The 15464-nt window shown below is 42.5% G+C and overlaps 1 protein-coding gene across 2 annotated transcripts in view; it reads right to left on the reverse strand.

Moving 5' to 3' along the window:
• Nucleotides 1–5300: 5300 nt before the first annotated feature.
• Nucleotides 5301–15464, reverse strand: part of LOC125031438 (protein gustavus-like) — a 45656-nt gene continuing 35492 nt past the window's right edge. The window contains exons 1-6 of one of the 2 annotated variants that reach the window (XM_047622173.1): nucleotides 11347–12661; nucleotides 8072–8265; nucleotides 7734–7919; nucleotides 7328–7475; nucleotides 7034–7192; nucleotides 5301–6769 (exon numbers count right to left, since the gene is read on the reverse strand). In XM_047622173.1, the coding sequence (XP_047478129.1) occupies nucleotides 6633–6769; nucleotides 7034–7192; nucleotides 7328–7475; nucleotides 7734–7919; nucleotides 8072–8265; nucleotides 11347–12376 (1854 nt within the window). In that variant the 5' untranslated portion in view covers nucleotides 12377–12661 and the 3' untranslated portion in view covers nucleotides 5301–6632. Of the gene's footprint in view, nucleotides 6770–7033; nucleotides 7193–7327; nucleotides 7476–7733; nucleotides 7920–8071; nucleotides 8266–11346; nucleotides 12662–15464 lie in introns of those variants that run through there. The other variant, XM_047622174.1, reaches the window with a different exon arrangement.

Below are 15464 nucleotides of genomic sequence, written 5' to 3' on the forward strand. Positions count from 1 at the left end.
CTTTGTTTTAACGGGGTCGCTATTCTGTCGATTTTATTCTATTTTCTGCTATGTCTAGTCTGTTATTTTGTTATTATTATTATTATTATTGTTGTTGGTTATGTTTTATATTGGTATATGTGTGGTATTGTTGGTTTTAAAGAGTTGGTGGTGGTTGTCGTTGTATCTTTTTTATTTTTTTGTATTATTTATCATTATCATTTATTACCACGGTCTTTGTCGTCATTTTCAGTCTGACATGTGGAGATACTGACATGTGGCAATTCTGACAAGTATGACATGTGGCAATTCTGACATGCGGCATGACATGTGGCAATTCTGACATGCGACATGACGTGTGGCAATTTTGACATGCGGCATGACGTGTGGCAATTCTGACATATGGTATGAAATGTGTCAATTCTGATATGACACGCAGCAGCAACGGTAGTCGACTGAGGTCATGATAGAATAGAAATGAACCACTTGTTTAGACTAAGGCATTATAACAGGTATCCCGTTGAAGCTACAGAGTGTGGTGTTAATCCTATGGAGGGGATATGCCTATAGTGTTTTACAAGGCACTATAGACACCTTGTCTCGGGGACATAAGGGTGATAATCTATAGGCCTTGTAAACAAGGGACACCACTGTGCTCTGTGCTGGGTCGGGACATTCAGGAGAGGCCGGGGCGAAACGGAATAATCTTGAGTAATTTCAGTTTAAAATCGTACTGAATTCCGTATGACCATACGAAGTACACGAGACAATGGTCTGCAACTCTTCGTATTCTTCAAGGAGATAAATTGGATTCGTCATGAGACGAGGGAATTCATTTGTATAAGTAACTCTATTAAATATATCAAGTTATTCCATGTGTTCATAGTAACCAATTGATATAATAATGAAATAGAGTGAAGTTACAAAAGGGAAGTCACACGTAAAATTGGGAGCATTAGACATAACGAACACTGAACCCGCTCAGGAGAGAGTGGACAAAAATCTATTTCTAGTGGCCTAAGTGGAGACACGTTTGGGGCATATACAACTCACTGTCACCCCTACTACCTAAGGGAATGCCAAAGGTGGTGGGAAGTGGTATGTAAACACCACCAAAAGGGCTAGGTAATATTACGACCACGTTACTATGTGGTTAAACGTGACTTAGTTTGGGTCAATAATATTCCTAGTTCGGCTGCAGAGTCACACCCTTTGGACAGTATTTAATTTCACCATTTGCATTGAATGTCTAGGTTACCCAAAGAATTTCCACGAGTCTGTCATAAAAGAAAATGAAGTGTTTCGTTGGGATAACTATACAATATTAAGTACCTTGTTCCCCGTAGTTGATCAAGTGAGTCACCCCCCTTAACAAGATTTACTGCGCTCTGTCAGAGTAGTACACTATATAAAGAAGTGTGTGAATAGTTTTGGCAATGGCCTAAATATGGCTGAGCTAAAATAGGCAAAGAAAATGTTGGGTGAAATTATGAGTGCATATAATCTTGATATATTCAAATACGTTTTTTCCATACTTTACCAACGAGAGCCTAAATATACTTATTACGATGTCATATCCAAATTATAAATTATCATTAGAGTGCCGCAGACTGCTCCATTTTATTTGGAAAAAAGCCTCTGAAAAAAACCCTCAATGCGAGAGGTACCCCTCCTTCACTGTTTTACATATATTTTTCTATACTTTCATCAACATCAACAAAAGAAACGTGTCTGATGAGAACCATTTCTCGCCATGACTACCATGTCATAAACTCACATTGTCATACTTGAAGAGTACAGTGTTCTCATATTTTAATGTCAAGATGAAATACTTTTTCTTCATTCTTTTTAGCGACTCTGAGAAAAAAAAACATAAGATAAGACAATATCTTATTGTTCTATTTAGTCAGATGTGTAGAAATTATAATTTCAAGAATATTTTATATATAAAAGGGCGAGGTTTATCCATAAGCAATTTTGCCATTTGACATTCCCTTAGCTTCTTCCTCTTTTGCAATTTCCTTTTGTCTGGCGCAACTTTTCTCGATTTATTCTTCTTGTTTTTATTCAGTAAGAACCTGAAAAAAACTATATGGCGGATGTTACTATTCTTGTCGAAAGGATAATTCACTTGATCAAGAATGATGTAGATGATTTCACTGTTATAAGCACCAATAACTAACGAAATTACGAGAAAAAGTATTTGGATACTTCATGTGATCTAAGGAGGGGTGACTACCTTGATTATGAGCATTGTAAGTGAAGCACATTACTCTCTCGTAGGTTTTATTTGAGAACATCATTGTTTCTTCTCGGATTATTTTTATCTCTTGATTTGTTTATTGCACACAATCTGGCGTTGCAGTTACTCATAAAAATAAACAAAATCGTCTTCATACCGTTTCAGTTAATAATAAGATATTTTTGTATACATTATGATGCTCTTAACCCGGTATCGGTTCATATATTTATATGTGCACCATTTTTGTATAGTATGTACTTAAAGAAATTTATTGTAGCCTACAAAGCATAATAATAAGTGGTCCTGCTATGGCCCTGACTTGCCCCATGGCTAATATCTTTCGTTATTGAAAGGGAATATCATATTGAAATAAATAAATAAATAACATATACAAGCTCAAAGCCAATGTATACTTGTGTTTAATGGAGGAAGCGCTTTATTAAAATTTACTTGCATTTATGATGATCTAAATCGCTGATGCGTAATCTCGTATAAATAATGATAGTATGTGTAGCAATCTTCGTACATTTATAATGAGGTCCCAGGAATTGTTGACAAAGTTGTTCAATTGTTTGTTGAGCATCAGATAAATCAGATAATTTTACGGTAATCCTTCTCTACTCTTTTTCTTTTTAATTCTCTTCAGTATACTTCCTCCTTAATAAACATATTTTATATACTTTAGTGTGCACTAGGCTCGCATATTGTAAGCGCAAAAATATTTTCATATTGTACTACCTACTATTGCACCAACAAAAACAGAATGATAACTTTAGCAAGACATAGATTTATATAACCTAACATAATAATCCCCAATTACGGGATTTTCGTAGTTTGAACAATGGCACAGCCGATAACAAGTATTTACAACACAGTCTTACATCAGTGGACAATATGTATTGCTGTCAGAATGTTTTTTTATTTTGTGAATACTTGGCATTGTTGGTCTTGTTATTCTATTCTTTGTTTTGTTTGTGTTCGATCATAATGCTATAAAAATCTGACTTCTTACCCTTTGCCCGCCTCATACAAACATTATATGAAATATTACTAATTTTCAGTATTACTGTGCAATGTGCTATGCTGTGTCTGGAGTTTCAACCTGAGTGTGGGGGATTTAAGTGTCGTTGTAGGAGAATTTTGGCTCGAGAATGGCAATGTCAAATAATTATTTTAATGGTCTGTTAGTAGTTCTCACTAAAAGACAATGTTCCTGCAGTTAAGCCCAAATCGTTTTCTGCCAGTGTATTGTTGAAAATTACCTGAGTTGCACCCTTTCTAGCACAGCTCTACATATCCTAGAATTTGTGAAGAAATAGCAATTCCATTTGATGAACTATCTTCAGCTGTAATTTCTAGTGAAATGTTTGTTATGGAATACTAATCCCTGGCATATTACAGAACTTTTTTCTTTACTTTAGTTAATTCATGGCAGATAATTATGGATGAATGTATTTAAAAAATATTTTACTTCAAGGTTTAAAACTCCATCTGATTATACTTATACTAATATGGATATACTAATGTAGTTTCATTATTTTGTGCTGTTAGTAGATTTGTCATGATAATTGCAAATTCCATGACAGAGAAAGTGAAGGGAGGGATGTAAACTATTTTTTTGAAATCTTACATAATGTAGAGCTGTGTATATTCAAGGGCAGCTAACATACTTCTTGTACAGTTGTTAGTTTGTGAATAAATAAACCGTGATGTCGCATTGCACTCAGGGCAGTGATATTATTGTGCTAAGTGCAAAAAAAGTCATTGTTTGACTTGTGTTCCTGATTTTTTTAGCAGCATGGCATAATACTCAGAATTAGTTTTAGTGTAGATTTTAACTAGTTTAATATAGGTTAGTTTATAACTAATTTGGAGTCTTTTAGACATATCTTTTATCCAAACAACTTTTCCTGAAATAAATTTAGTGTTTATTACTATCACTAGTTATATTAGCTTTGCTCCATTTTTTTTTTTTTTTTTGGTATTACACCTTTTTTTTTTTACTTATGAATATAACCCAAGCTCATCTTGAAGGTTATGTCTCATTTCAATTGACTTGTGACCCCAAAACAATGGTTTACAGAAACCCCTTAAAAGTATTTTATGATCTTTTACCTAACTCTCAAGAATATTGTTATATTTTTGCAATAAAGTTGATTTTCTCTAGAAGTTTGCCATTGTCAAAGGTTTTGTAATATATATTTAATCAATATATATTATTTAAAGATCTTTTTTAGTCATTCACCATTATGTAATTCTAGGCATCTTATTAATTTTCTTAACTTTTTAATGATATTTTGTGTGTACATGCTAGTATATGAATGTAAAACCTTCTGCCAAAGGAGTATGTGAAGTAATATACTTCATTACATTGATTTAGTCTGTAAGACACCAAGGTTTATTTAACCTAGTTACCATTCACCCAATGTGAACAATTTCGTTCACATTTTCTCATCATCTGTGTAATATCTTAGTTCATATATCATAATTTAGGCCTACATTCCTTTATTTCTTGTATCTGCTTAGTGTATTCATTTGGTGTGGTTTCCAATATTTTAAAGAAACCTTTTTCTATAACATATCCATCGTATAATTCAGTTTCATTCACAAGAATATTATTCATTGCTTGTTGTAGTTTTAGCTAAGGTAACATACAAAATTAGTTATAGTATAGACAGCAGTAATTGTCCCAAGAATATATAATCTTTCTTCACAAATAATGTTTCATAATATTTCGAGATTATAAGAAAAAGGAATCTTAATGAGAGACTGGAATTTATACAAGTGTAGTATCCCTTTTACTAAAAAGTTACAATTTTGGTGATCACGAATCGTTAAAACCAAGATTTTTTTCCTAGAAAATGTTAAAACTGTATGAAAATCCACACTGACAAAATCTGCTTCCTCTACCTACATACACAAGAATTCAGTTAAAGCAATAACCTCCAATATAAAATATGTGGTCAAGGTCTGACAAAAATGGAATGCACTGTAAAACTAAGGGATTTCTTACTGGCTAATTTCTTTCCAGTTCTCTGTCTTACAAATCTTCTTTTTTACAAGGTGAATAAAATTTAAGTTCTATATTAATATTTAATATTTTTGTACAAAGATGCGTACTAGGTGAGAGACGTTGCAGTATAACACACTAGAACAGTAGATCTTGATGCCATGTCATGCTGGTTGGTTGAGCTCGTGACACAGTCCTACCAGATAGTCTTACTGCAAATGGCACTTTAAAAAAAAAATACTTAAGCATACGATACAATGAGGGAACTCCGTGATATATCACCAACAACTATGTTGATGGTTATATGACGAACAACAGCCATGTTGAGGTCCGGCCATGAGGTAACCAAGTAGAAGGAACTCATGAGAACCAGCAACCAAGTCTGTTTAGGATTATGATGGAGTCTACAGAGCCCCCAAATGGCCATCTCACATATTGGCAATGGACAATACAGTATTTTCAAAAAAATGTCACATTAAATAATTGTGTAAAAAAGACATAAAAACAGTGAAGCATCCATTTCAGAGCCAGAGATTTAGAGTACGGACTAGGGGCAATACAAGAACCTCCCACGTCACCCTTGAGCCAGCCAGCAGCATTGCTGGGGTCCGTCAGTTCTCTCTCGACCTTACGCTACAATGTCTCCAGAACAAAATGCGAGAGAGGCGGTGAGGAGAGATGCAAGGCTGGCCTGCAATGAACACTTCACCAATCGGCTCACTGGTCAGACGGATGCCACCCACCACGGTTCTGGGTTAAAAGTTTTCACACTTTCCTTTCAGTTTCAGCATTAGTCTCTTTGAAACTTTTTTCACTCATTTGGTCAAGTTTTTCATCTAAAACACTAGTTGTCTTTGTCACAATGTTACACCACAACACAAACACTGACTCACTCCTGTGCCACGATTCCCGGCTGGGTACCTGAGTGGGGTGGCTGTGGGGGCAACATGCCTATCTGACCTGGTCTATCACAATGGCTCTTGGCCACACTAACACACACTGACATAAACGTACATCTAAGAGTCCCGCATATGCACTTGACTGCGTCTACCTGCAGTACTGTTGCACAGGCCAGTGGTTACGGCCGTCTAAATGAAATTGCCTACACTGGTTCAAAACCTGCTAATATTCCATAAGGAAACAAATTGGAGCATAAAATTATGCTGATAAACTAAACATGCCTCATGGCACAGGTTATTTCTTATAAAACATCTTCAAAACAGGATGTTTTGATTATCAAACAACTGATGCTGTAGACGCTTTATCCCACTTCGTCCGCCGTCACTCTTAACTTGCTACAGAGTGACTCCCTCGGCGCAGGGCTTCAGAGGTGCGGAGGATGGGGGGCCTGATGGCTAGCTGTGGAGGGGCTGCAGGAATTGGGCCAGCTGCCTCCGACTATCACCTGCGGTCGTGGTACAAAAGGTACTGCGTGATAGAGAGTGGAAGATTGAGCTCCTCAATTCGCGAGAGGCGCTGTTTTCCAACCGCCTGTCGTATCACACGCCGACACAAGTCCATCAGTGGCAGGGGTTCCGCTGAAAAAACAAAACCGACTGTTAGAAAATGTTTGCCAAATACTCACAAGTACATTATTTTCTCACAATCAGCAACATAAATGATGCTAAGGATAGCTTCAAAAGGTTCTGCTTGCAGATTCTATAAATATCCAAATTTTTATGACTTCAAAATCAAAACAAACGATTTACATATTGTCTTATCAGCAAAACAATTCAAGTGGTTTTATCAGATCAAAAGATAACATTATACAATGTAATGGGTAAAGGACAAAAGCAACTTACGATCTAGGCCGCCTATGTATCTGATCGTGATCTCACAGTGACCCCACACTGCCGAGACAATAGGATACAGCTTCTTGCCTTTCAACCCTCGGAACGCTACCCCCAAGTACTGGCCTTCCACAACAAATGCCAAAGTGCCTTCGTCCATGTCAAGAACAACTGTAAAGAAAGAATAATTCATATAAACACATGAAGATACTCTTTGCTTCTGAATTTAGAGAAAGTATTATTTTCAAAGACCTTCATTTAAAAAACATACAAATACACATATGAAAGAAAAAAAAATATGCTTACCATAAAATTTATCTGGTACGACAAAAGTCTCGTCATTGTTTAATAGAGAAGGATATGTAATGCCTGAGTTGCCCTGCTTAGCATTGTGGTACAACTTATTTCGTCCTAAATCCCAGCCCCATGACTGGTCGTTGCTGCCCACCAAACTCTGTTGGAAAGGAGAGATTTTGTTAGCAAATACATAAAAAGAAATCAACAATAACATTATCATCAATAACTTTTCTATCTATTACCCCTACAATATTAAATTCCACATCTTATCACCCAACACAAAGAATATACAAAAACATGTTTAGCACAGCTATGTAAAATAATTAACATATCTGAATTCATCCAAACCAAATCCCAAGAAGTAAACATCCGAAACATCAAGTCTTTCTTTTAAAAAATGAGTGACCCAACGCACCTGGTAGCCTTGAGAATGTAAAGGAGCTTCTGCTGTTGCTACTCCAACTACTGCGTGAGTCCCACGTTGCCGGGTGGACCAGTTGATCTCCCACACGTGAAGGCCCCTCGTGTATCCTACTCGCCCTCGAATACAGTCTGTACTCTGGGCTACTGGATGCCGGTGGAACGTCATCTTGTCATCCTCCTGTAAACGTCAGATCAGGTATTAAAAAAACGTCATCTCATTTCTGGTACAATAACAGGAGGTAAGATACAAAAATTTACATTTTAATGGTAACTACATTAACCTCAAGCATATGAAAGGAAAGGGTAAACCCTAAACGAAGAAGTACCAACCTTGACGAAGATGTTAAGCGACCTATCATCTGCATTCCACGCGTGCTTGAGAGACGTATCTCGAGGGACGGGAGGCATGTCGAGGAGGAGGTCCAGCCGTTTGGGCCTGGTGTAGTCGGGGGACATGGCTAGCTCCCGGGTCAGGCGAGGTTGTAGAGACCCGCCCTCTCCCCGACCCACTGACTTCATACCACCTGAGGAAGAAGGAAAGAACACGTTAGTTTAATCATGATAAATATGTGATTACCTTATCTGCTTCTATTTTTTTGTTTGTTTCTCTATTATTCCTCTTGAAAGGCTAATGCTACCCGCCAAGCCAACTGAAGCACTGCAATGAAATCTGTCCTTGCACTTTGCTATTTGCAACCATTTTTGCGCCACACCATAAACCATCTGGCTATTTCACCCGACCTTCAAAAACACCGAACAATGGCTCCGAACCACATGAAATCAGCTGTGTATGCATACTGTACATTCACGACTCAAGGTCTTAAGGGCGAGACTAAAATGGGGGGAAAATGTGTAGATAATGAGCCCTACGCTCCGTTATCGTGAGCATCTGAGAATATGACGACTAATAGGAAATGTCAAAAACATGTGCAAGCTTCTAACCACGACAACAAAGTTAATGACGCATCCGCCATTTTTCAGAATAAGGTGTACGATTTACACTACGTAGAATGAGATGTCCAGAAGTACAGGAATGGCGGGTTAGGATGGAGGAAGAGGGAGAGGGTGAGGGCGAGGGTGGGAAGGGAGGAGGGTAGGGCAGGGGAGGTGGGGAGGTGGGGGGGAGAATGTAACAGTCAAGGCCAGGGTCGCGATGTGCTTCTAGCCTCACCACGATGAACCAGCACCAACATGACGCACGTAAACAACACTCACACGCTGAACTCATCAACAGGAACGTTCCACTCAACATTCCACGCCCCAAAAGTGAGGGTGTAATCCCTTATTTGATAACAAAGGCCCGGCGCGCATTGTACTCGGTCGCGATACAAAGGGAAATGCTCCGTGCGCGCTCGAAGGAAGATGATAGGGTTACCCCGGCGGACGGCCTAGAGCGGCAGGCAGGCAGGCAGGCAGGTAGGTAGAACGAGTCCCGGATACGGCAGACGTCATTCAAAACAGAATACACAGTACTCAGCCACACCATTTTCGGCATTCACGGAGAAGAACTGGCATCGACAAAACACCAACGTTCTAAAGAAAGAGAGAAGGAAGAAACAGAGAAAAAGGAAAAGGGAAATAAGTAGGTAGAGAGAGAGAGAGAGAGAGAGAGAGAGAGAGAGAGAGAGAGAGAGAGAGAGAGAGAGAGAGAGAGAGAGAGAGAGAGAGAGAGAGAGAGAGAGAGAGAGAGAGAGAGAGAGAGAGAGAGAGAGAGAGAGAGAGAGAGAGAGAGAGAGAGAGAGAGAGAGAGAGAGAGAGAGAGAGAGAGAGAGAGAGAGAGAGAGAGAGAGAGAGAGCACAAGGTCCCAGTGGAAAACGAAAAACCCCAAAGTTGCCGCGAAAAGAGTACACCTCCCCGGGGTAAAAAGACACGGGGAACCTGCCTGCCGCCAACACCCGAGCACATCGTTTCTTTGTCTCGGCGATTCCCACAGTCTTAATTGCCAGGGAAGCATCTCCAGCGCTCTCATTAAACCTCCGGACCACCGTGATTTGCCGCAGAACCTCTACCCTTCTCCCTTCCACGCTCCCCCGACCCCTTCCTCCCTTCCCTCCTGCCACAGGAAGGTCCGACGGTGGTGCGAGCGATAGGTGCAAGTGATACAGGAGGAGCATGTGTGTATGACGACGGATATCCCCTTTCCTACACCCGCCGGAAACCTTACATGAGGAACACCCGCCCCACCCAGGCGCCCGCTCGCCGGAAACCCACGCCGGAAACCTAAACTACCATTACACGTCAAAAGGTATTTCTCCCGCCAACATCCATCCCAAGACCTACTGTTCTCTTCTCAGGCATTATTATACTTATAATCGTATCTTGGAAACAAACAAGCTAAACTGTAAATAACAACCAGCTAAATAAATAAGCTTCCACGCCAGGCTGTCCGAGCTAAAAGGTTGCATACTCAGCGGAGTGTGGAAGCGAACGATGACGTCAGTCCAATCAGCTGACTGTGGCCCAGCTGGTGGTGAATGGGGGGAGGGAGGTTAGGGAGGGGAGCGGCCCGACCATAGGAGCGAGAAGGGCACGTCACACACACTTCCTCTATTCTCTGGCTTCCTTATCAAGCTGTAATGACCCTTACTAATCGAACTACCAATCGATATGCTAAACTTAGGCTCGGGCGTGAGAAAAACAAACCCCGGAGCCCCAACCCGCCCAGCTGCCGCGCGAATCATCACCCATCCGTTATCGCCCCATCTGCCCCCGATTGACACAACACTTCAGAGATAGCAGGCCGTGTCAAGGGCCTGTATTAACGAACGCTGCGGCGATCACGACGCCTCTATTGCCATAAAAATTAGTCGCTAAAATTAACAACGAAAAAAGTATCCTTGAATCAGACACGGGAAAAAAACTTGAAGGCCATGTGAACAACGTTGGTAATGACACCCTTACCAGCAAGTTATATCCCCAAAGCTAACCTCCCTACTTTTATAACATGCCCTCCAACTGATACGTGCAGAAAAAAATACTGGCAATACGAAAAGCGAGGTAGGCTCGTAGGGAGGCGGACGGGGGTGCGGGCGGGGAGAAGTGTTCACACTCAAGAGTCCCCTGACCCACCACGTTACTACACCAACTGCACTCTACACCCGCGCTACATCCCATTCTACACCCGCATACCTCACGCTACAATCAATAAACCAGAGAGCTGCTGTGGAAACTACGCTTAGCCCAGAGCGAATGCATGTCGGGACTACACAACCACGGTTTGCGAAGCAGTAACGGAGGCTAATTACAAAGATGTTTAGTCTTGGTGTTTTCGCAAAGGGGGGGAGGGATCGTTAGATTTACCGCTGAATGGAGGTGCGCACATCACTCGCGACTAGAACACTGCTCGGTCCCATCGTCCAGAACACACAAACGAATGAATGAACACGCTGATGACAGAACCAAAGCAGGCAGGCAGCAGGTGTGTGAGGGCAGCAGGAGCGTGGTAACAAAGGCTGACCTTCAAAGTGAGGACTGCGCTGCCTGCCTGCTTCCCTCCCTCACCCCCTCCCCCACTACCGGTGGAGTGTGTCGGTACAACACTGCACATATACACGCACCCATTGCCTCCGCCGCACGTAAACGGCGAAAACACGCCGCCTCTTACCGTAATAGATGTGGTAGGCATGGTGGTCGTAGTGGGGCTGCGGCGCCACGAGGTCACCGCCCGCCATGATGTCCTCGCCGTACTCCTCTTCGTCGGTGGACGAGTCGTCGGACTCGTCGTCCGGGAGCGACGCGAACGAGACCAAGGACGAGGTCCTGGAAGGCCACGTAGGAGCACTGGTGTCCTCGAGCTCCGCGTTAGTGTTCAGTGACGAGATGGAGGGCCACCTGGCCGTGCATGCACTCTCGGGAGTCGTGGGGGCCGAGGCGCTGGCTGAGGGAGGCGCGGCCGGGCGAGACGAGGCCTGCGTGCCCGCCTGGGGCAGAGGCAGTCGTGCCAGAGCCGCTAAGAGGGCGGCGTCGGCAGGGCTCAGCACAGGAGGGACACTGGGGTTCTGACGCTGCTGGGCGTTGGGGTGAGCGGAAAGCAGGGCGGCCAGGTGGTGCAGGCGCGCTGGCAGGTCAGGGTGGGCTGCCGAGAGGTCGCCTAGGGCCGCCAGGGGCCTGACGAGTGCAGGGTGGTGCTCGTTGGGCGTCGGGAAGAAGCCCTCCCGAGAGAGTGAGCGAGCGATCCTCTGGTGTGACCACACGTGGCGCGCCAGAGCACCTCCGCCCCCAATGGGCTCCGTTCCACTGTGTCGCCTGCGCCCGTGTAGGGCGCCGCCGCCCACAGCGCTGGAGGAGCTGCTCTCTTGGCCCTGCGCTCCAGCCTCGCTCTTGTCCGCTGAGCCGCCCTCAGGGTCCTCTGCGTTGCTCTCAGAGCGCTGGTCTTGGTGGTAGAGCTTCGTGTAAATATCCGGGTGGGAATTATTCGTGCACGAGTGGTTGTTGAGGAGCGCGCTGGCGGTGGCGGAGTGGTGTGCGGCAGCGGTGCGCTCGCCACGGCGCTGCCTGCTGAACTGAGCCACTCGGCCGCTCGGACTCGCACGCCCGCACCCGCTGCTGCCGCCGCCGCAGCCGCAACCAACACCTCCACTACACTCGCTAACACTGCACCCTTCCCGCCCACACTCCGCCGTGGAGTTGGCCATCGTCTCCTGTGACACAGCACGGTCAAAGGTCACGAACAGACGACCAATGTCAAAAAGCACGTTTTTGTTTTTGAAACACGAAAAAAAAAAAAATCAATAAAACGTTCTTCTCACTCGACGTAACACCAAAACAAAAACACTGCCACAAGTAGACGTATATATGCAACTGTGGCTTTTCGGGGACCCTTGTCGACGAAGTCCGAAGTACAACTGAACGCGAGAAAGAGAGATCGAGCGAGCGAACGAACGGAAGGGCCGGCAAGCACACGACCACACTGCGGCTCGGCACACTAGAACTGAGTGGGATGCCCAGGTGGCACGTGGCTATATTGCCCCCGAGGCGACGCGGGAGCCACCATGCCAACATCCGCGCCAGGGGGACCGGGGGGGAAACAGGGAGAGGAGGGAGAGGGGAGGAGCACGAGCACGGGGAGGGGGTGAGGGAACAGCAAGAGAAGGAGAGGATGAGAGAGTAAAGGGTAGGAGGAGGTAGAGAGGGGGGAGGGGAGAAGAGAAGTAAGGCTACCAGAAACGGCTGACTCACACGGAGGAGAGAGGGAGGGAGGGGAAGAGGAGATAGCGAGAAAGACAGAAAGAGCGAATACCTATGACGTCACCACACAACATGCGAGTAAGGCAAAAGCCGATGGACATTGAAAGAATTCAACACTGGCACACGGCCCAAGTTTTTGTACCTGACGGAATTATTAGTTATGCAAGCGTGTGTAGGGGGGGGGGGGGGGCTCGACAGGTAAATCATTCACTGCAACATTTGCAACACAAAACCTCCATCGTCTGTGTAAATGATATGAGCTCATTAACATACAGATACCACCAATGTGACGAATGCTACAGACCAACTGCATTTTTAAGAATGAAGAAAAAGCTAGGTCACCTAGATTGCAAAATATAATTTGCAAAAACGCAAATATGATGATATGTTTCCAAACCTCCAATAGCTCCAGTGAGTTCAACCAAATAACTAGGAAGAGAGGAAATGCAAAAATACTGAACAATAACAATAACAATTATATCAATGAAAATAATAATAACAATAATAATAATAATAATAATAACAACAGTAATAGTAATTATAATAATAGTAATGAATATAAAAATGGCTATTATAATGTTGATAATAGCAAAGAACAAGAAAAAAACACTGAAATGAATAATGAAAATAAACAAACTTGTTTCCCCATCTTCCCTCTGTGTTTATTTCCCTATTAGAATACTTTCACTGATACCTATTACTCCTAACGTCCAAATAAAGGCCATAACCATTCCACCTTAAAAAAAACAATATAACAAAAACAAAACAAAAAAAACAGGAAAAATTTGATTAACCAATAAATATTTCTTGCAACCCTCGTCCCATATCCTCTATACTTTTCAACAATTACAAAAAAAATATATATATATATATCAATACACAATAAAAAAAAAAAAAAAAAAAAAAGTAAGGGATAAACTTAAAAGACAGAGCAAAGTAAGACCGCGATTCAAGTTTAACACGAAATCCCAGTGTTAGAAAAAAAAGATGAACAAAACTTAGCACGTAATCATGGCGTTGAAATTGGCGCCTTCTTTTACACCAGGGTAAGAGAGAGAGAGAGAGAGAGAGAGAGAGAGAGAGAGAGAGAGAGAGAGAGAGAGAGAGAGAGAGAGAGAGAGAGAGAGAAAACATTTAACACGAAATTCTTGAAGTTTAAAATCGTATTTTTTTCTTCTATAAACGTGTGACCTTCTGATTATTTATCGCTGTAATCTTCCCGTTTCTTTTTATTCTACTTTTTTATTGTTTTCTTTCTTCGTGGCCGCAGTATTAGCTTTAAAACTATTTCTCTTCGTATTTTTTATCATCAAAATGCTATATTCTTCTTCTTGTTCCACCTATTCCATCATTCTTCTTGTTCCACCTATTCCATCATTCTTCTTGTTCCACCTATTCCATCATTCTTCTTGTTCCACCTATTCCATCATTCTTCTTGTTCCACATATTCCATCATCATCATTCTTCTCTTTGTTCCACCTATTCCCTCATCATTCTTTTCTTATTCCCTCATCATTCTTCTCTTATTCCATCATCATTCTTTTCTTATTCCCTCGTCCTCATTCTTTTCTTATTCCCTCGTCCTCATTCTTTTCTTATCCCATCATCATTTTTCTCTTATTCCCTCGCCATTCTTCTCTTATTCCATCATCACCATTCTTCTCTTATTCCATCATCACCATTCTTCTCTTATTCCATCATCACCATTCTTCTCTTATTCCATCATCACCATTCTTCTCTTATTCCATCATCATCATTCTTCTCTTATTCCATCATCATCATTCTTCTCTTATTCCCTCACCATTCTTCTCTTTTTTCATCATCATCATTCTTCTCTTATTCCCTCATCATTCTCCTCTTATTCCCTCATCACCACCACCATGCCTCGGCCACGTCTTTGTCTCAGCACAGTTTGCCGCCCTCGTCACGTTGTAAAATCCCGCTGTTACGAATAGCCCTCGAACAGCGGCGGTGGCGGTGGTGGTAGCGGCGCGGGACGAACGGATGTAGTTTTGTGTTCCGTTAACACCACCTCCTTCCCCTCCCTCCCCTCCCTCCCTCCCTGCCCCCTCCCCCCGACCCCTTCCAGAAAAAAAGACAAAAAGAAAAAGGACCTTCAGGAGGGTTTCAATGAATCATGAATGCGTCAACAAGGTCAACGACCAGTGAGGACGTAGGGGGAAACAAAGTGTCTTTCCGTCTACTTTAACAAAGACAAAAAGTAACGATGAGACGGCCACATAAACGCCAATAAAGAAAGTAACAAAACAACGGTTTTTAATATCTATTCGTCAACAAATGTTTTCATCAAAACAGGCAAACAAACAAATAAACAATTACACGGAATACTTTATATAAACCACATGTATTTCTGTACGCACAATACGCAAAGACGTATTCCAGACAAGGGCATACAGACAAAGTGTAGACACAAACTCCCATACATAATAACCACTCCACGCCAGTCTGAACAGCGCTCCGAATCCACGTGGTCGAAGCCGATGACGAGAGCGAAGCCGAAGGAAACGTTTCCGA

Source organism: Penaeus chinensis, chromosome 13, assembly GCF_019202785.1.
Source record: "Penaeus chinensis breed Huanghai No. 1 chromosome 13, ASM1920278v2, whole genome shotgun sequence".
Taxonomy (NCBI): domain Eukaryota; kingdom Metazoa; phylum Arthropoda; class Malacostraca; order Decapoda; family Penaeidae; genus Penaeus; species Penaeus chinensis.